At 39.0% G+C, this 21,861-nt stretch overlaps 2 protein-coding genes across 4 annotated transcripts in view; both read left to right on the top strand.

Annotated features, from left to right (window-relative positions):
* LOC108038780 (chromodomain-helicase-DNA-binding protein Mi-2 homolog) overlaps nt 1-21,861 on the top strand; it is a 29,612-nt gene that overhangs the window by 755 nt on the left and 6,996 nt on the right. The gene's annotated exons all lie outside the window — the stretch shown is intronic.
* LOC108038782 (RNA polymerase II elongation factor Ell) lies at nt 23-21,638 on the top strand. 3 transcript variants are annotated; one of them, XM_017115615.2, is made up of 5 exons: nt 23-186; nt 13,053-13,133; nt 13,191-13,556; nt 13,617-13,660; nt 15,359-21,638. In XM_017115615.2, the coding sequence occupies exon 5, from the start codon at nt 15,623-15,625 to the stop codon at nt 19,025-19,027; it is 3,405 nt and encodes a 1,134-aa protein (XP_016971104.1). In that variant the 5' UTR covers nt 23-186; nt 13,053-13,133; nt 13,191-13,556; nt 13,617-13,660; nt 15,359-15,622; the 3' UTR covers nt 19,028-21,638. The 3 variants fall into 3 exon arrangements, with proteins under 3 accessions (XP_016971104.1, XP_016971103.1, XP_016971102.1); XM_017115614.2 differs by having other exon boundaries at nt 13,048-13,133; XM_017115613.2 differs by having other exon boundaries at nt 23-279; nt 13,048-13,133.

The raw sequence follows: 21,861 nt of genomic DNA, 5'->3' as shown, positions 1-21,861 counted from the left end.
CCGCAGACAGCCTTGCATGCCACCATTTACATTCATTGTTGCTTGGACGTGGCAGCCATGACGTGATTTCTGAGTTTTTGTTAAACAGATTACACTCTTAATTGTAGCGAAAACTGTTAATTTAGGGGAATACGTGCATTACTCGTCACCGCCTTTCGTTATTGCCAGTGTAAAGCCAGAAATCCAGTGCGTAATATATCCACTAAAAAAAAGAAGAAAGAAAAGTGTGTGCAAAAAAATAAAAACCTGAAATTACCACAAAATATATATATGTATTGTGTAAGAAAGCAAATCGAGAAGAAAACGAAGCAATAATGTGCATATGCAAAGAAACGAAACAAAGATGCGTGGAATATTGTGGAAAATCTTGTCGCAATTCCACTGACGCACATACATATGTGATTTTTTTTCCACTCCCCCCTTCGCCGACGTGCTCTCTTGATTGATTTCTCCACTCTCTCGCGTAGATGCGTGTCTCTGTATGTGTGCGTGTTATGCACGCGCGTTCCAGCAAAACGTCGCCGTCGCACCGTCTCTGTCGCTCCAACAAAAAAAAACCCCCATTCCGACGCGTTTTAATTAATTTAGACAAAAATATAGTAACCAGAATACAAACATACAAAAGTGCCTGTTAAACAACCAAAGAATATCCGAGAATAGCCTTTTTAACGAGTTAACCAAAATATGCCAGCACACAAGTAAGACGAAGAAGAAGAAACGAGTAGAGTGTGGTGTAAGGAGAGGGGTGACAGTGGAAGGGTGCCTGTCTCTGCCTCGAGCAAGGAAATCGCTGGAATGTAGAGTAGTTGGTACGAAAACCGATAAACAATATGCCGCTGCCGTGTAACAGAAAATAGTATTATCCACCCCAATTTCGCATACAATTTATGTTAATTCGTTCGCAGCTGTTCCTCTTCTGTCTACGTTCCCCTCTCTTCTGTCCCTGCCCCCATTTTCGTCTCTCTTTTTTTCCATTTGACGCTGTTGCACTGTGGGCGTGTGTATGTATATGTATGTGGAAGTTATCCTAGAGAATGAGCGTGGGAGCAACTTTCAGTGTCTAAATTTAACACTTGTCTCCCCTCCCGCTGTTCATTCTAATTGGATTTATGCCCCGCTGTCGTTATCCTTCGATATATCGATAGGATGCTGACTTAATACTCTCACCTCTCTCGTTTGTGACGTCAGCTTACATTTGTTCTTTTTTACTTCTCTCCGATTTCACCATTTGCCGGTTCTGCGATCAATTTTCTATGATTAATGTTCATGTGTAAAGCAGTTGATGGAAGTGTTTATTTTAACACGGTTACTTTACTTCAAGTAAACAATCGCGAATAATGCGACATTGCATAAATTGCAAAAGACTAAAGAGAGGTGGAGGAGGTGTATGTGTGAGTGAGTGCCACTATTTATGCAGTAATGCAATAATAAAAGGGTGTGAGAGGGAGAAGAAGGTATTTGCAGTGACGTATGTATTTTGTCTACGTACACAGAAACAAATAAATGATTTGATGATGTTTCATTATTTAAATGTGGTATGAAGAAACCATTTCGACCTTTTTTATCACATAACTTTTAGAATTAAAATATCAAGCAACATAAAAAAGATTGAAAAAATGTTTGATTTTGTTATTTAAGGCAACATGCTTTACGATTCATTTATATGTCTAAATATCCAAATAGTATAAATTTTAAAAATTTGTGTGAACTAAATTCCAAAAAGTATAAACTTTAAAATATTGGTTTGAACTTATTTTTGTCTGTACACTGAACATTATTGTCGATTTCCCTTTAACTTCAGAATTCCCCCTTCGGATTTCATTTTCACATTAAGAGCTTTGCTGTTGTCGACTGCATAAATCTGCCTCAAAAACCCATATCTAACAACAACAACGTGGCGCCAGCACAAATAAAATCAAAAATTCAATACAAGAAGTGAAAGTATATTATGTGTGTGTGAGCTGCATTTGCCGTCGTATTGGTGGCGATCTTACCTTGCTTTGGCGAACTACAACATGCCATCCCGCTCGCACACACTGCATTCAATCAAGCCAACAACAAGTGGTGCTTTTTTATATCCGCCATGTATATATAAATGTATGTGTGCTGGCATTTCGAAAAGTTTACTTGCGTTTAAAATCCACAAAACTATGAAACACAAATAGGAAAAGTAAATATTATTTAAGCTTTCAATACGTTCATTTCGTTCGAAAATCGCTCTCGCAAATAGAACAAAGTTAGGTCGATTGTGGTTTTTGTTGTTCTTTTCGATTTTGACATTTGACGCGTATCTCGCTCTATCTCTCTCGCCTTTCGATGGGAGCGTGTGTCGCTCTTCCAAAGGTGTTTTTGTTGCTATCGGTTGGAGTACAAAATACACAGACATGTGAAATCGGAAGCATTTGACATTGATTACCGTAATACCTTAGGCTTTGTGTGGTTGTGTGCTTGCTTTTTAATATTTGTGCAACTGCTGGTTGTCTTGATATTTTACCTATTTACAGTAATTGTCTTGTTGTCGCTTGAAGAGAAGGCCGCGTTTCATTTGCTGTTGTTTCCTCAGCTATTTGTTTCGGATTATTCGTACACACATGCAAATACATTACTCTCGCACACTGTCACAAAATTCAGGCAGCAATTGATATTTTTATTTGGAAGTCACCGCCACCGCCAACAAATACACATGCAAAGGTTGTGTACGAGTTATATTATTTTTAAAGCATTCAGTGTACGTACTGGTATGGGAACGTGAAAAGTAATCGAAGCTTATCAACTTTTGAACTGATCACTTTTATCGATTTTTCTTTTTGTATGTGTGGGAGAGCATGATTGTGTTTGCTTTAGGGTTGTCACACTATAAAATCGATCGTTGCAATGATAATTCCATTTTCAAGAGAAACCACATTCCGTTTGAAAATTCACAGCTTTTGTTTTGATATTTTAAAATATGGTGCTTAAATTGAGATTAAAGTCTTAAATTCGTTACATGTTAATATTGTTTCAACTTTCCTAATGAGTTTTTTTAGCTTCGAGTTTTAGCTTCGATTAGATTTTTAATCTTTACCTTTTTCGAATGAACTTGATTTGAACTTAAACCGCTGTTATCAGAACAATGAAATGAGAGAAAATATTTAGGGATGTAATGTAATATTTTCCTTGATATACTTAGATAATAAAATCTCCACAATTCATTTTCTTTTACATATTTTTAATCAGCCTACTTTCCGGTAGTCTCTTTTGCATTTTAATGTTGATTAGCACGGGAGGTGAAAGTGAAGGTCATTAATATTTGCATATGGAAATGTTTACGCAGCGAAAATGCCGAAACATAAATGGTCATATGGCAAATGCCGTTTCGTTTCATGTTGACTCGATTCGTAGTGTTTTTCGCTTGCCATCGGTTGCCATTGAGGTTTCTGTTTCTCTTTCGCTCTCTTGTTTCTCTTTTTTTTTGCCACAAAATGTTGATTTGTTGTTGTTTTAATAGCCTTAACTTAATTGGTTCAATAGTTTTGTAATTGTTATTGGGTTCCGCTTGCGGCCCACAGCAAAGCCAAATTTGTGCTTCGATTGTCACCGAAAATAGGTTTATGGTAACAATTATGTATGTATGTTTTCTGGGTGTGTAAACAGAAAAATATCACAACAGCAAGCGAATCTATCTGTGTCATTTCTATGCAAAAACATGCGTTTCTGTGTCAGCGGATTTGTGTCGTTTCTGTTCTTTTATCTAATTTCCGAATGTTATCGAAATAATCGGTTTAATCGGTTATTTTTGCGCTTCACTGTTGCCTAATTAGCCAATTAGTCGATTGCTAAGCCAAAGCGACAGCTTGTTAGATCAGCATTGCCAACAAGGTGCATTATTGTTGTCGACTACATTGCCATCGCCCACTGTTTGTATATGTTTTTGTATATTCACAGTGGTGGTCAGAGTTGTAGCCCAGAACATCCCAAAAATTATCCATTCAAAATATTAGAACATGATTTACTTTACCTAATTCTTATAAAACAAGAGCTTTCAGTAAATTTCCTTAAACTAAAGAAGGGGTTTTAAAATAGTTTTGTATGGTATCGAATCATGTTTGAAAACTCAATGAATCTGATCAGATTTAACTATAAAAAAATCGCCTTTGATTTTTTTTGAAACCAATTTAAATTGGTCATATTTTCAGAAAACTTGTTTGTTTTAAGTTTTTAATGTGTGAATGACGAATTTAAATTTGAGTACAAAATATACCATAATGACGAATTTCAAAATCATTTTGTTTGTAGTGATTCACTATACTTTGATGTTTATAAGCATAAATTCCTTGAAATAAATTGTTTAAGTAAGCGTTACATTTTTATTCTTTTACTTCAAGTCATCCTACATTTAAAAATAAGAGCTTATCAATGGTAAATTGTAGCTTACAAATTAAAGAGCAACTTTCTTATCAGAAAATTAAAAGCAAATATAATGCTTTTAATATGCATTTTTCAAAAATGATCAGAACATTATGGATTCTTCTTCAACCGCACCTGAATATTTTGTGATTATTGTAATCTGTCGTTAAGTTCGGCACAGTTTCGTTAGCTGAGAAACCAGAAAAACCAACATTAAAATTACCAACCCAAGAGACAAAAACAAAAGTAGTTGACAGCAAGCCCTCGTTTTCGTTGTTATAGTTGCTGTTTTGTTTTTTGTTATAGTTGTTGCCACCCGACTTGTTACATATCGCTACAGTTGTAGTTGTTGTTGCTCTCGCTTTTGCGGCGGTAGTTATATGTACATAAGTATGCAGTGTAGTTGTTGCTTGCGGTCGGTTTAGTCATACTCACGCTCGCCTATAATGTTTATATAATTTTTCGTATCTTTTATTTTTCACATGCATACCGCGCGAGGTTTTTATGGCTCGTTTGTGGGTTGGGTTTTGGGTTTTGTGCACTCAACTCTACAGAAAAACGCAATTCGAGTGCTGACTTTGTTGTTTTTTCAACCCGCTCTTTCTCTTTCGTTTAGATGGTTCAGAAATTGTACTTGATAAGAAATCCAACCACAGCATAAAAAGGGTGGCTTGAGCGATTGCCGCCTGCTGCTCTACAAAAAAATAATTAAAAACATCCAAAATCAATTTTTTGCTTTCAAGTTGAAAAGGATTTCTTCTTCTTAAGTCCATTTAAATGTCTTAAATGTATCTGAGACTATTTAAAGTGTTGAATGGAGTTAAATTTGATTCTGGGCTTATGTTGAAAGTGAAGTTATCTTTCAGTGACAATGTGAATCAATTCGAAATCCCGTTTTTATTTGAAATGCTATGACACATATAAACAAAACCAAGATTTCCAAAAAAAAAATAAGTGAAACTATCGTTCATGAATAATATTTTTGTTGGTCAGAAATTGTTAAATGAATAATTCTGAAGTATAACTTCCAAACGTTGTAATTCAAAATAACAATAATAAAATTAAATTTAATGCCTGACAGAATGCATTTTTTATGCTTTTAAAAGTGCTAAATGAATGGTTTATCAATCGAGCTGGGCTTTCCCCCCGAGGTTCTTCTCTCTTAAGTTTTTTTCTATTTGTTTTTAAAGGTCGTTTCTTTGTTTCTCGGGAACCCATTGCCTACTGCTCCGATTTGGCTTAGTTTTCGGCTAAATAAAATGGCAACAGACACCGGAAATTCCGACATATAGACATGGCAAGGTGATGGCCGAAGCCGACGCTTTCAAAGCTACTTTTTATGTTCGCGTGTGTGTATATGACACACAATAGGCTGTTATAGAAGTGGAGTATTCTGCGGAAGTTTAATTAGCAACCTACTAATTGGGTAGAAAGAGAGAAAGAAAGCGAAAGCAAGAGAGCAAGTGATAATTTGTACAGATTTTCGGAGCTATACATTGCAAACACTTGCATTTAAAGAGTCATTCGAAAAAAAAACATCCAAAATCAAAACTTCCAAATTAAAATTAAATGTTTAATGCTTAGTAAATGTCGAGAAGAGAACATTATTCACTTTTAATGGCAGATGTACATTTAATTTATCCAATAAATCGGTAATAATATTGTTTCTAAAATGTTAAACAATTTTGGAGTAAAATTCTCCGTCTACGAAAACCTTTAATACATTTGCATTCGAAGTTATAAATTGGACATAACTTTAATGCTTCCAATAAAGCAGCAGTAAAATTTGTTAACTGAAATATTAAAAAGTTGATTGTACGCTCAATTTGACTGACCTTCAGTAATTTTTAAAGATAACGCCTCAGATACATTTAAAAATGTGTGTCCGTCCGTGTGCTGTGTATGTTTGTACGCATATAGTATATAAAAAATGTATATTCATTTTTTATAATGAAAGACATCGACTACAACAGCAAATACAACAGATTCATAACAAGCCAGAGAGGGAAATACCAGTCAGCAGTCGCGACTCGCTTCGTTGGTGGTTGTTATTGTTGTTATTTGGTTTCTTTCAAGTCCGTTTGTAGTCCAGTTCCAAATTGCCAACACTGTTGCTTACGGCTGTTGTTTTTTTTTTCATATATACCCTGAAATGGGGTATTTCTGGTAGAATAGTAAGATGGACATTTTAGTTTTTCCAAAAAGGTTTTAATATTTGTTTTAAGTGCTACGGATTATAATTCCGCACGTAAATTGTCTACACTGATAGAAAGTTCTCGCTTTGCTTCTGTCCTTATAAACAATCAAGAAACGGATACATATTCAAATTAAACAAAAATTTCTTTCATGCCAAAAAAAAACAGTCGAAAAATGAAATTATTGTATTTGGACGAATTATATGTTTTAACATGTCTACCAAACAGTTTGGTTGATATTATCTCTCCAATAATACTATATGTATATGCCAAATATATTTAATATTAAATTTGGTAACCATGTTTCTTTAAAATTGTTTGACTATGGTAATAAATGAAGATAATACCAAGTGTATTACCAACTTCGACTTTTGGGGCGGGGGCTCCTTCATGTTTTGTGTTTTGGTGTTGTTGTCAGTCTCGTCTTGCCGCTGCTCCAATAAGAAGAAGAAATCCAAACTGAATCTGGGAAGACAAGTTTTCGAAGCCAACGTTTTGAGCACCATCGCCGCTCACTCTCGTCGCGGTTCGTATCGGATCGAATCCGAATCTCTGGTCTGGTTGTTTCTTTCTCGACTGGCAAAGCCTTCTAGTACCACCACCCCACTTCACTCCACCACTTCGCCACTTGGCCATGTTTCGTATCGGGTTTTTCAGTGTTTCGGGCTTTTTGGGTGTTGTTTGTTGCTGCTTTTTGCTTTTTGTTGATTAGCATGGATATGTATTTGTGCTGAAGATATCGCACTGCCAAGAGTTGTCGTTACGAAACCACATATAAAAAGTTTTTATTCGAAAATTATTTAAGTTTTGCCTCTGTGCCACTTCCAAAGTGTTTTATTTATTTATTTATATTCGTCTTTTTTTTGTTGTAAATAAAGGCATAATTATTATTTAAATTGAATAGATATTAACGAAGACCAGTTAGCAACCAGAAGCATTTATGGGGTTTTTTTCTCTATTCTTATTATGTAGTATTCTCTGTCTTTTGACTTGGTTTAAATTAGCAGAAGTTGTAAGTTATTACAAAATAATTGTTTTTCAATTATGCTAATGATAATAGAACATATTCGTTTTCCCGGTCTACGATTCTCAAACCACTATTATAGAAATAATTATCAGTCGAATAAATCAAGTATCAAATAATCTTTATTTAATTTGTATTTCTTTAAAAGTCATCTGTACTTATCAAGAATATTGGTATATTTGTGATATTTACATCTTGTATAAAGTTGTCTATCTTAATAGCCTATTTTCATTCCAAAAGGCCTATGAACCATGTTAAAAGAGTTGGCAAATTTCTAGACAACCTAGTTTGATTCTAATATTAACAGAAAACCTGTTACTGCGACAAGCTTTGTAAAAAAAAACACTAAATACATGTGCCGGTAGTTCTGTTTTTATATCCTCTTCGTGTGTTTTTCTGATTAAATTTAAATTGCTTTTTATTGCCGGGCTCATTTGTATTTGTTTTCGTTTGACGGCTGGACCCAAAAAACCAGATTCTACGGGAGAGAGGATCATTAATACGGGCATCGTAGAAAACACATTTCAAAGTGGTTTCTCGTTTGGTTTTAGTTCGATTTCCTAGACTTCAAACAGCTGCTAAAAGCTTTCTTTACCCAACGACTTGGTGTGGTACATTTTTTTTGCCTTTCCGCGCTGAGATAAGGCTGTCACGTAAATAAGCTCACACACAAAAAGTCCCCAATCTAATCTTGGATTGCGTATTGTCGGCGTATTCTAAAATTTCGATTTATGCCAATTCACGGTCAATGTTTTTCCAATTCGAATCACCCGCAACCCTTTAAACACGTATCAGTATGAAAGCTTTTCGCATTTCCGTTTCACTTTTTCGCCATAAACAAGCGAATCTGAATTATGCAATGATCGGTCGTTGAACGAACAGTTTTGATTCTTCAGCTGTTAGCTCCTTTTTGTTTTTGTCATTCTGAATCGAGAATTGGAACGGGGTACAAGTTCATTGTACGCACTTTTTTATATGTGCCTCTTATTCTGCTTATTTTTTCGATATATCTTTTGTGGCTGCTGACGTTATAGAGTTCAGTGCCTTCAGATAAGCTTAGGAAGAATTGTGTGCATCATAGGTTTTGTTATTTCTGAAAATAAAGTTAATTGCACCCTCGAAGCGGACTTAGTATTTCCCTTATGGAAATTACATTTTTTCTTGAAACCATTTACAGTGCACGCTCTTAATGTTTTACGTCAGAATTATAATTCTTGACATTTTATTATGAACTATTAATTGTTGTAGTTAACTCAGTTGGATGCACAATTAGTTCGTTTAAAGTTCACTTTGTTGGTATAATAACATACATATTTTAAAGCGTTTATTTCGACATTTTTATTTTAACAAAATACATAATTAAACAAAAATGTTTATTGAATAACATATAATGTCAGATTATTGTAGAATAATACTTTTTAATTTAATAAGAGATTTTAAAGATTATGCTTTCAATATAAATTTTTGTAAACGATTATTACGATATACGACATTTACAAGCGGTGGGGAACACTGTTGTGAATTAACCCCGGCAAACGGCATCTGAACTTCGAGTGCGGTACGACGGCATTTAGCACCTTTTTATTTTTACTTTTTATCGTAAAATATTTCCCACTTGATGTGTGACTCACACACTCAAACAAATAAATACTGGTGTCGAGAGCGTATTTTTTTTGTTGTGGGTGCCGTCTCTGTCGTTTTTCTTGTTGTTTTTCTGGACTATAAATAGCCCAGCACCGAAGATAAAATTTAAAATATTGCCATTTTATTATATAAAATAGACGTGTGTACGAGAATAAGGCTCTCTCTGCGCTCTCCCAGTATTGAAAATGCACAGATATGGGGAAAAACAATACGAAATATGTTTGTATGTTTGGTCGTACAATGTCCAAGGTATTTGGGATTCCCGTGTGGGCAATTACCAATAAGGCGTGCTTCGGTTGTCCGGAATCGCTGCCCCATAAGTCCCTCAACTGTCCGATCCCCAGATCCAGAGCCCCACTCGGTTTGCCATCATTATCGGGTTGCTCTGGCAATTGATTATTCACTCCGCACACTCGTACACCTCGTATGTACTGGCCCGATTACTTCTGTATGTACATACAGCCGTTATTGCTCTCAGTCGCGGTTGCATTTCAAGCACAGTTGTATTTCTTTCCGTTTTTTTGTTTCGATTTAGTAGGTGCAAAGTCTCTTAATTAGTTAGAACTGCATTCATTTTCCTTGGTACTTCCACTGATGTAGAAAACTTTAAAACGTTGCAATAATATTGTCAGAGCAGATCTGGATTTATCTTTTAAATGTTTTCATTGAATTTTGATTGCTAAATATAATTATTTTCTCTTTTCTGAGAAATCAACTCAATTAAGCAATGGAAAAGCATTTTTCCATATTTTTTGATCATTTTCTTCTTAAAAATATTAATGGTATTCATTAAAAAACAAATTCATTTCAGTAATAAATTATGTTTATTCGAAGGGCTTTCCATTTATTGATAGCCTTACCTTCATTTCGCTTACGCATACATACATATTTTACTTCAACTGCACTTATACCTTAAAAATGTAAATAATATTAAGTGGTGTAATTTTACATTTTTTCAAAATGCTTTTAAGTCAAAGTGACGACGTTTAAATTTCAACTACTAAATTTATTTAGCTAAACTATTGTCTTAGCTGTGATAAGATAATATGACACTTCTTTATAACTTAGGACTTAAATGTGATACTAGTTACTTCTGGAAAATACTCATTTCTCTAGAACCGCTGTATTTATAAGCAGACCATAGTTTTCTCCACTTCCTGATAACAACCTCATATTTCATTTTTTTTGATAGGAAGTGCTTACATTTTCTTTTTTTATGGTCTAGCCCTGGTCGGTCGGTTTATCGATCGATCGTCTTCTGGTCTCTGTGAGAGATTGTAGCTGGCAACTCTGGTGTTCTGCAAAAGATTTCCTATAACATTTACCCTGTGGATTTAGAATGTATATATGTATATATATATACAAACCTAGCTGAGAGGCCCGTCCCCGTTGATTTTCTTGTTGCCCCATTTCCTCATTGGGCATTGTTATCACTCGTGTTTCTTTTGCTGTTGTTGTTAAGAAGTGTATCACAAAGAAAACTGCTCGTGCACAGCTGACAGCTGCAACGCTCTTCGAGCACAAGTATCTTACATACATATATGGTGAACCACAGCGACGAGTGTGTCATCTATTTTCCACCCGTGAGATTATACATTTTCACATTTGTATGTGTATATGCACCTAGGGGAATGGATTGTGAGACGTCTTTAGGGAAGCATGTTTCGACGTTCGTGAGCGTGTGCGTTTGCCTCTTCTCTTGAGCATTCCAATGCACACGTTTTTTTTCCATCTTTCTCGAAATGTTTCCATTTATTACGCCTCGTAGAGAATAGGGGTATATTGCTTTGACAGAATGAAACCTATTTCACCCCAATAGAATATCTTGGATAATCTATTGTCTGAAAAGGTAAAATGTAATACTGCAAGAATGATTCTTATCTAATTGAATCTGCTACCGAGATGTATTTAAAAATCAAGTCCGCATAAAAACCATAAGAGTTAATCTTAGACCTATGTAAAATATTTAAATATGATAGCTTTTAAAATTTGTATTATTTTAGTTTTATTTTTGACGGGGTTTTAATCTGAGAAGTCAAATTCAACTCAAAATCTGACTTTCGACTGTTACACACAATCCTTAATCTTTTATAAATTCTAACCACATTTTTAAAGATTATTTTCCGTAATATCTAAAATTCTTAATCTGCACTACTGATTGCTGAGTATCTTAAAGTCTGTTTCGTGCACTTCCTACTTGTTCATTGTTTTCCATTTCCTTGGGTTCTTAGCGGTTGATGGCTCCTGTTTCCTGCGGCGGCCAGCTGTTGTCGAGGTCCTCGGGTTTCCTTTTGCCTGTCCTTTGCCCCTGACCCTGTGCCGTCACCTCCCATTCCTCTTTCCACTTCCATCGCTCCCCTCATCACTCTTCGTGTTGTATCAGTGCATTGGCCTCTCGGCGTTTTTCCCTCAATGCTATTTGAACAAAAACGAAACTTGAAATTGTATTATGGTTGCTTGGTGGCTGCGCTGCGACTCTTTGTTGTTTTATATGCACAGTTGAATATATTTCAGCTAATTTGTTTAAAGTTGACTGCGAATTTTTTGTTACCGAGGCGGTCACACAACAACACACATACAGACCGTCCAGGGACAGTATTGTATTTACAGTTGAGGTGAAGAAAATGGGACTTCAATTAAAATTCAAGAATTATTTAAATTGTAAACCGTGAAATAATGCATTGTATTTCCTGCGACTGCTCTTATTTGACGTACTTGCATATGAATAGTTGAATACTTAAATATCAAATTCGTTGAATTTCCAGAAAAAAATAATGAATATAATAAAAATGGTTTTACAAATTAAACATTTCTATAAAGACAATTTCTAAACTGGTTTTAGATTTCAAACTCGAATATTGGATAACCAAACATTTTAATATTGTTTAATATTTAAAATAAAACAAAAAAAAAAACTATAAAAAGTTAAATTGTATGAAGGTATATATATGTATTTAACGACTTTTGAGTGACTTTTCTTCAAACCTCATTTGTGGGCATCCTTTTCTCGTGGGATATATTTAGTAAAGTAAAAGGGGGAGGTAATATTCTGTGTTTTCTAACGACCAAAGGCGATATCTTCCCATCTCCTTGCTCTGGCCAGTCTATAGAGGTTAGTTGTTGTCTCCCTCACTCCTACGGGCAGGTGTGCGCCCTTGACTGTTTTACCTTACTTTTAACCACTGGCAAGTTGGGAAAAACGAAATAGAAATATAATTTCATTGTGGGATACAAACAAGTACTTACCTTACGTACATATAAGCACGTGTTGCTGTGTGTGTGCAGCTTAAATTCCTAGCGAAAAAAACAAACAGAACAGAGATAAGCCAGGCAAAAAAAAAACGGTAAAGGCAGAAAAACAGGCACGACGAAAATGCGAACACTCAAAACAAACACACACTCACACATAAAAGTTAGAAGATCTGCGCTACGGTAAATCTACCTGAAAGCGGAAAATTTTTGTATGCAAAAATGTCAAAAGTGAACAAAAAATACCAAAACAACAACAACGGGGCAAAAATATGACGGAGCGAATAACGCGTGCGCGCTGCTCTCTTTGCTAAGAGAACCTTGAATAAAAGACGGAGAGTAAAAGAGAGCAGCGAGAGGCTAAAGCGAGTAACATAAACACAAAACAGCTGAGCGCGAAAACATTTGATCGCGAATCCCTAAACGCGAAATAAACAAGAAAAAAAATGCACAAGTAACGGTTACGCGGTGGAATGGGAGAGTGGAAAAAACAATTTCAAGTGCAATGCAAATAAAATACTAAAGTGTTTCCCTTTTTTATTACCAAAGTGTAGAGTGAAATTAAGTCAAAGCAACAACAAGGCGTCGGAGCAGAAATCACCAATATAAACAAAAAAGCAACAATCAACCTACAAGTATGCAAAACAACCTATAAACGTGATTATATACTAAAATTGGTCACAATATTGCAGCAATACAGAAGTCAACGTCCAAATTTAAAGCTCATTTTGCGTGTGTGTTGCTGCCTTTATCGATTGACCGATACCCCAGCCTCTGGCCAATCGATACAACTCGCATTTACCAACACTGCTGGGCGAGAGAGCAGAGCGAGTGAACGCAAAACAGCTGATTGCGACTGGCACACGCTTGTTGTTGCAGTTGGGCTGTTTTTTTCTTTCTGTTTTGTTGGAACTTTTTCGCTGCAACGCGAGAAAGAGAACGGGGAAAGAGAGCAGCAGAAACAACTACGTGTGACGTGGTGTGGGGGCATACAGGTGGCAAAACAGCTGTTCCAACAGCAAAATCAATCTGTTTTTTAGTAGAATACATAATCAATTGTAAGTACGCCTTGCATTGTTTGCTTTTTATCCAACACTAAGCTGAACTATTTCTTATAGTGCCGCCTGCAGTTTTCCAGCTAAATACATACACACAATCAAAAGTAAGCATTTTTTTTTTTAATATTTGCTAAGACGTGCCCAAATCACAAACACAAGCGCAAAAAGAGAGGCAAAAAATAAGAGATTGACGAGTGCCAAGTGCGCACATTATAATATTGTAAACTTGTTTTTATTTCTGCTTTGCTTTGCTTAACTGCTAAAAACAAAAACAAAGTAAAAGACGGCAAGTGATACAAGGCACGTACAAACTAAATAAGCGAGAGAGCCAAGAGAGGCTAAGAGAGATCACTCGCTACTTCCGTTCTCTCTTCTCTCACTTGTAATAAACGAGTGCAAAGAGAGGAACAGCAGCAGAAGCAACAACAACATCTAGCGACGGGCAACCACTTGAAAGCAACTCGTTTCGATTTCATTTAGCAGATACCTTTTGTACGTTGATTAAGATACCTTGGCACACACAGACGCACTACAAAGGAAGAGAAGACAACTAAACTGCACTTAAAAAACATACATAAAACAACTACAAATAAAAAACGACAAATTCAGAACAGTTTCAAATGAAAGTAGCAAAAATTCCACTTAACCAAAAATGTCTTGAGTAAATGTGTCTCGAACGCGTAAAGCGTACGATTATGTGTGTGTGAGTGATACTCAATACAACCGCAGCACAAAAAGTGGTTAAAAGGCATTAAAATTAAACAATATTTCAAGTGCTGAAATTAAAATTTCAATTTCGTGTGCGTGTGCAAAGAAACGTTTCAGTGTGTCTCAGTGCACACTGCGATAGACCAAAACGTACTTATGTATCTATGTGCAACTAAAAAATATAATAAGCAGAGCCAGTGCCAGTAAAATATATAAAAATCAGCGTACAAACACAGATGATTTTTAGCAAAAAAAGCGAAAAGGAAAAAATAAAATCAAGCACCAACAACAACAAGTCGCGGAGAAGCCAATCAAACCCAGCAGTTGTCTCGCTTCGACGCGCTTGCCTGCGATCGTCGAGCGAGCAAGTGAGAGAACGCGAGGCCAGTCACGGACGTGTGCGAGCGGTGCAGGGCATTGATTTGCCGTCTTTGATTTTGCTTATGACCTGAGGTGCTCTCTTACATACATCCAAACATCCAGGCATACAAGCGAGTGCTGGTGCGAGCGAGTGAGAGACACGCGACAAACGCACGCACACACATATTGACACCTGGCGCAGGAGTCGCTACTTGCGGCACTTTCAACTATAAACAGCAACAAAAGCAAAGGGGCAGAAGAGAGCAGTAGAGCAAAAGCCTCCTCCCCCGTCTCCCTCGCTCAGTAACATTAAAAACAACAAAAACAGGGACAAGAGAGCAAACATACATGCCTACCTTAACCCAATTAAAATACCATATTATTTAACAAAAGAAATTGTGTTATTTGCAAGCAACACACATACAGAAAGAGCAAGCGGGAGCGAGAGAGAGAATATGACTTTTTGAAAGTGTAAATTAAAAAAAAAATTTGTTGCTTTTTGCCATACGGAAGTGAAATTCTTACAGCTAATATAAAGAGAGTCTGCATTTGTTGAACAAAAAGATTTTTGTGTATAAGCTCAGCTTAAAAAAAAGAAAAAAATTGAGTCTATAGTTAGTGTTATTATTGTGTGAGAGTAAAAGAGAGGCGCTGTGCATGTGTGTCACGTCTTAGCAACAACGTAAATTTCAGTTACGATTACAACATACTAAATTCAAGCAATATTTGCACAGAATCAACTAATAAAGCAACAGCAGGAGAGACGGACTTTCAAAGGCAGCTTCCAGGACGACTACTTCCACAACGAGTGCTTCCCGTCCTTCCCGTCCACGACCGGTCACCTTCCAAGCAAACACAACCCCCTTCCACGATTTCCAAGCTGGCCCAACAAGCAGCGGACAGCAACCTTCCAACAACTGATCCCATTATCCATTATCCGGGAACGATCGAGGGGCTGTCTAATTGCTATCTAATTGGCGGCTAGCTGCGCGCACGTTATGACCAATTCGATTGCGTCAACGAAATGCCTGCCCAATGCACTATCGACCGGCAATTATGGAATGTCCCAGAGCCACCGTTACACCGATGATAGCAAGGAGTACATCATCGTCAAGCTCACCGATTCCGCGTTCCGTGCGATCGAGGAATATCAGCGCGATGACAACGCCAAGCGCCTGCAGCCCGGCCAGCGGGCCAAGATCCAATTTGTGGGCAACACGGGCGTCATCCAGTTCCCGCTACCAGCGTCGGATGCTAATGGCATCCCTAATGCTAATGGCAATGGCAGCGACGCGGCCGGAGGAGGAGTCGGTGGTGGTCGCAAGTTCGGCTTCACTATCAACAATATGGAGGGAACGCTGGAGTGCGTTCAGCAGCAGCAACAGAACCTCGGAGTCCTCGGAGCAGTCGCCTTGCGCATGCGGATCCATGCCAACGACGATGTCTACGATACGACACGCACAAAAATGGCCATTGCCGAGGAGACGGAGAAGAGCAAGTGCATCAGGGAGATTAAGCCGAATCAGTCGGATATCGGGCGTAAGGTGAAGAAGCCGCCATCTGCAGTACAAGCCTCCGCCTCCACCGCCTCCGCCTTCTCCTCCTCCAACTCCAACTCCGGTTTGACGACGACGGCATTTCATCATCACAGCAACAGCAACAGTAACAACAGTGGGAACAACAATAGCAGCAGCAGCAATAGTTTTAATAGCAACAACCATAGTCGTAAGTTAGTTTCATCGCCATTTAATGGCCTAGGCGTAGGATCCAGCAGCTCCTCCAGCGCGTTTGCCTCGCGTTCGCCCAATCCCAGCACACTGGGCGCCAGCGGAACAGTCAATGGCTCTGGCTCTGGCGGGGGTGGTGGTCGCTATGGTGGTGGAGCCGCCTCCTCGCTAGCTTCCACATTCGCCAATGGCATCTCGCAGGGCTACAACAACCTGAGTGGCAGCTCGCCAAGGGATGCCATGCCAGCAGCAGCAGCATCATCAGCATCAGCATCAGGTGCGCTTGCATCATCAGCCATCTCCTCACGCAACAAGATGCCAAGCGGAGGCCTCACCTCCTCCAACTCCTCCTCGTCCTCCAGGAGTGCCAATAACAAGTCGTCGGGTGTGTCTAGGCGCAATATTCGCGAACGCCTCATCCATCTACTGGCCCTTAAAGCTTTCAAGAAACCGGAGCTCTTTGCACGGCTAAAGAACGAGGGCATACGGGATCGGGAACGCAACCAGATCACCAACATACTCTTGGACATCAGCACCATGTCGCACAACACGTACAATCTGCGGCGCCAGATGTGGAACGATGTGGACGAGAACTGGCCCTTCTTTAGCGAGCAGGAAGCGCAGCAGCTGAAGCGTCGCAAGCCGCAGAACCTGACGCCGCCGATGAGCTCAGATGCGGGCAGCTCGACCTCCGGCCAGAGTCCAACATCGACGCACACAGGCAGTCCGCCGCCACCGTCGGGTAATGGCGGACCAGGAGGGGCCGGCGGAGGTGGAGCGGGCGGCGGCAGCCTGAAGCGGACCAGCCTCGAGTACGACGAGACTATGTTCAGCACTGTTCAGCCCAAGAAGCAGCGCATCAGTCACTACAAGAAGGACACTCCGCCCTCGGGAACGTCGTACTCCTCCCCCGCGGTGACAATGTCTCTAGGCTCCTCCGCCTCCAGTCGTAATCGGTATACGCCGCCGCAACGCCAGCCGGGTCCGCTGGACGATCACAGCACCAGTGATCTCAGCTATAATGTGCTGGACAACATGGAGGAGTTTATGAGCTCAACGGCAGCAGCCACGCAGCAATCGATGGAGCAGCAGCAACAGCAACAGCAACTGCTTCAGCAGCAGCAACAGCTTCAACAGCAGCAACAGCTACAGCAGCAGCAACAGCTACAGCAGCAGCAACAGCAGCAGCAAAAGCCACGGAGCAGTAGCAGCAGTAGCAGTAGTAGACGAGGCAGCTCCTCGATGGCTGGCACCAGCAATGGTGGTAACAACAAGGATAAACGGAACTCCACGGGCAGCAATTCCAGTAGCTCCAGTGGTTACGAAACGCAGCAGGATCGCCAGCGTACAACGGGGGCGATGTCATCGAACCGCAGCAGCAGTAGCAGTAAATCCTCATCCGCCTCCGCTTCCGCCTCCTCTTCGACGACGCCGCCCAAGCTGGCGGCCAGTTTTGTGCCCGCTGCCGCCCCTGCATCCACTTCCGGTTCCAACAAGCAGCGTAAGCCGCCCCAGCAGAGCGACAACACGTACAATAGCAATAACACGCAACATGCGGCCTCCAATAGCAAGAAAAGGACGAGTAGTAGTGGTCCCAGTGGTGGAGCGAATGGCCAGCGGCAAAGGAGTTCCAGTGCCTCAAAGTCTGGCTATCAGCAGGTGCCGCCACCCGCATCCTCATCCTCTTCCTCAGCCTCCTCCAACTCGCGATCGTCTCTCCAGCAGCAGCAGCATCAACAAAAGCAGCAGCAACATCAGCCGCAGCAACAGCAACCGCATCAGGCGCAGCAGCAACAGAATCATTACCATCAGCAGGCCAAGCATCCGTCTCCAACGCAACAGTTGGCGGCAGCCGCCCATGCCTATGCCCATGCGACCGCAGATGCAGACTCATCCTCCATGCCCCGTTACGACTTCAGCAAATACGTGCCCATCCAAACGCTGGAGGTGCGGCGGCGCTATAAGACTGAATTCGAGAGCGACTACGATGAGTACCGCAAGCTGTTGACGCGCGTGGAGGACGTGCGCAATCGTTTCCAGGATTTGTCCGAGCGTCTGGAGAGCGCCAGGCGCTGCGACAACGGATACGGGGACTATGATCACATCAAGCGGCAGATTGTGTGCGAGTACGAGCGGATCAATAACGATCGCACTATTGGAGAGGACAAGCAGCGCTTTGATTACCTGCACGCCAAGCTGGCGCACATCAAGCAGCTGGTGATGGACTATGACAAGACTTTGATGAGTGCCACGACGGCGGTGACGGCCACGGAAGTGGTGGCGCCTCCAGCTCCGGATCCAGCGGTGGCGGAAGCTGCCGCTAGGCTGGCCGAGCAGCAGAGGCGGCAGCACCATGCTGTGGAAACGATAGAACAGAAGCAGCAAAAGCAACGCCACCATCCCCAGCAGCAGCAGCAACATCAGCAGCAGCGGCAACATCAGCAGCATAACCCACAGCAGCAACATCATTTGCAGCAGCAACATCATATACAGCAGCAACAGCAACTACATGCACAGGAGCAACATCAGCAACCGCATGCACAGGAGCAACATCAGCAGAATGGGAGCGATTCGGATGACAGTTCGGACAGCTCGGACTCCAACGATGATGACGACGAGGACTGCGATGATTCCAACTCAAACTCCAATACCGATGACGATGAGGCTCGCTATTGATCCTGTTGGGACTACTTCGATGACCATCCGCTGAACCCCCATGTAAAAAGGCAAAACAAGCAAGAAACTATTATAAATACTACAAACTATTATAGTAAAAACGGAAAAAAACAACAAACAAATCAACAAAACCGACAAAAACACCAACAAAAACGTTCTAAAAGAAAATTGTACTACAAGCAAAAAAAAACCTTCAAAAAAATGTTGAAATTATGTTAACAAAAACTAAACAAAAAATACAAACTTTCGCGTAAAATAATTTTTATTACATTAAAAACGAGGGTAGGCGGCAGGCAAGTTCTGCTGCCACCGATTTCTACACATATATAAATATACATATATGAACTATATACATAACAACAAGCCAGAAGAAGACGAGATGAGGAGGAAACAAAATCAATATTTTTAAAAACAACGGCGAAAGCAAAAAAAAATTATATACGAGTTGTAGACTTAATTTTTTGTTGAGCATATTGAGCAGCTTAAATAAGCGCAGGCATAAGTAACTAAATGAAAACGAAAACATGTTTTTCCTTGCGTTTTGTGTGTAATAATTATTATTATTATTATATTATTATTATCAACTTTTAAATATAGCGTGTATGTTTTTCGTTTTTAAATCTAGACTCTTCTTATTTTTATTCTTGATTTTTGTTTAACATTTGTTACAAACGGCAAACACTCACACCTCACACAAGAAAAAATCCACAAAAATATCACACACACAGTACACTCATCGACAAATTTTTTGCATTTTTGGGCATAGCTTTTGTTTTAGATTTGTGTATAGAAAGAGAGAGATTGAGAGAGATATAGCGAGCGAGTAGGCCAGCACAAAGTGTCCTCGCTGCTGTCGACTGCACGTGCCCAAATCCGGGATCCAGGTTATAGTGGGATTTGGGTTTGGGGTCGGGATCCGGATCCGGATTGGGATTGGGTGCGAGTAGAGTTAACTGATATTGAGCCAATGTTTGCCTAGGCCTACGATGACCACAACTGAATACCGTAACCGACAAACAGACAGACACACTGAGAGAAAAAGAGAGCACCACAGAAACGATCTTAAAAATCAATTGCATATTGTTGGGGAAGTTGGTAATTCAAAGTCTTTTTAAATATTCTCTTTTGGCCAGAACTGGTTTTTTTTAAGCCTATGTTTGCCAGAAACTTTGAGTTTGTAAATGTAATGCAAAGAAAAGTCCATATAAATTTATTGAGAAACAAAATTTTATCGTAATAATCTGAGGCCAATTCAATGCATTTCAATTCAGATTTAATCTCTAAGAATAATTTAAGCTGTTCGTAAACGGTGAAGTGACTGCATGAGCCATTTTCATGGATTTAAATTTTGATCGTTCAGTCGCTTCATCGTTTACAACCAGCTCAATACCTCTTTGGTCTTATCAACCCCCATTAAATATGCGCTTTTATGTGTGTAAATTATATTTCCCTTTGGTGGTGTTGCATGCGGGCGTGCCTCTAAACAATAGACTGAACTTTTAAACGGCTTGTGTAGAAAAAAATTCTTCTGTTTTATGGATAACTAGTTAATTTGTTATATATTTTTGTGTTTTAATTATACACAGGTTTTTGTTTGGCGTACGTAGCGTTTATAGTTTTCTTAGCCAACTCCAGCAGTACCATTACCGTACCGTACCTTTCCAATCTGTAAACTGTGTCGAAAACTAAACAAATAGAGACATTTTCAGAACTGACCGAAGACAGAGACTTTATTTATATTATTTGCGGCTTTGGACTAGTTATTGCTCAAAACTATGAGAGGACTAATAGAAATGATATACTTAATGGTTGTATCACAGCTATGGCGGCCCCTTAAGTTGTTTGCTTTTAGTTTTAGGACAACTCTAAGCATGTTACGAAAGCTTCCTTAAGTAAAATAATAATAATAACAAACTTAACAAAATACAAGCTAAAGTGGGAGGAGAGATGATAAAGTCGCTTAAAAATTATCAAATTATTTGCTGAAACTCTAGTGTCCAAAATGAAGATAGGGAGACGAAACGAAACAAAAGCAAAACAAAGAAGGTTAAAAACTAACACGAAATTGAAGAAACCATGAAATTTTAGCTATTTCGTTGCAATATTTTTTATATATGATATTTAAGTAGTAGGGGAGGAAACAAACGAATGGGAAAATCAAATGAAACATTGAGATCAAGTTGCAAAAAATCAAGCGTTTAAAATCGATTCGTAGCAATTACAACAAAAACAAAATCATATATACAATTTATATACAACAACAAAAAAAACCACTAAATATATACACAATATATATATATATATACATATATCTATATATATGTACAACATTGACATTTGATAAGCAACAAAAGAAACTTACTAGTTTTATATAAATGCCACGCCCTCATACATAAATAAACCACATATGACACGCCCACAAAAAACACACAACAAACACAGACACACATGAACTAACACAGCAATTGAAAAGGAACTTATTAACGATTAATGATTGTGTAAGCCGAGAAAAAAAGAAGAGTAAACCAGATCAAGAGACATGAGAAAATATTATTATTATTATTGTACATCTAAGAGCAAAACCGCTGACAAGACCAGCAGAATGAAAAATCTTACAAAAAAAGAGATATTGTTATATACTAGTAATTATTAAGTCCACAAACAACAAAAGAAGAAAGAAAAAACTTGACAAAAAAAGCAAAAAATAGAATCAAATAAAATATTGAATCGAAAAAACTTGGCATTGGTTTTATTTTATTTTTGTTTTTCGTAACTATGCCCTTTTTCACCGCCGATCGCAGCTCTTTGAACATGACTCACGGTAAATCGAAATC

Source organism: Drosophila rhopaloa, unplaced genomic scaffold, assembly GCF_018152115.1.
Source record: "Drosophila rhopaloa isolate 14029-0021.01 unplaced genomic scaffold, ASM1815211v1 contig_163, whole genome shotgun sequence".
NCBI classification, from domain to species: domain Eukaryota; kingdom Metazoa; phylum Arthropoda; class Insecta; order Diptera; family Drosophilidae; genus Drosophila; species Drosophila rhopaloa.
This window is presented reverse-complemented; position numbering and strand designations above follow the sequence as displayed.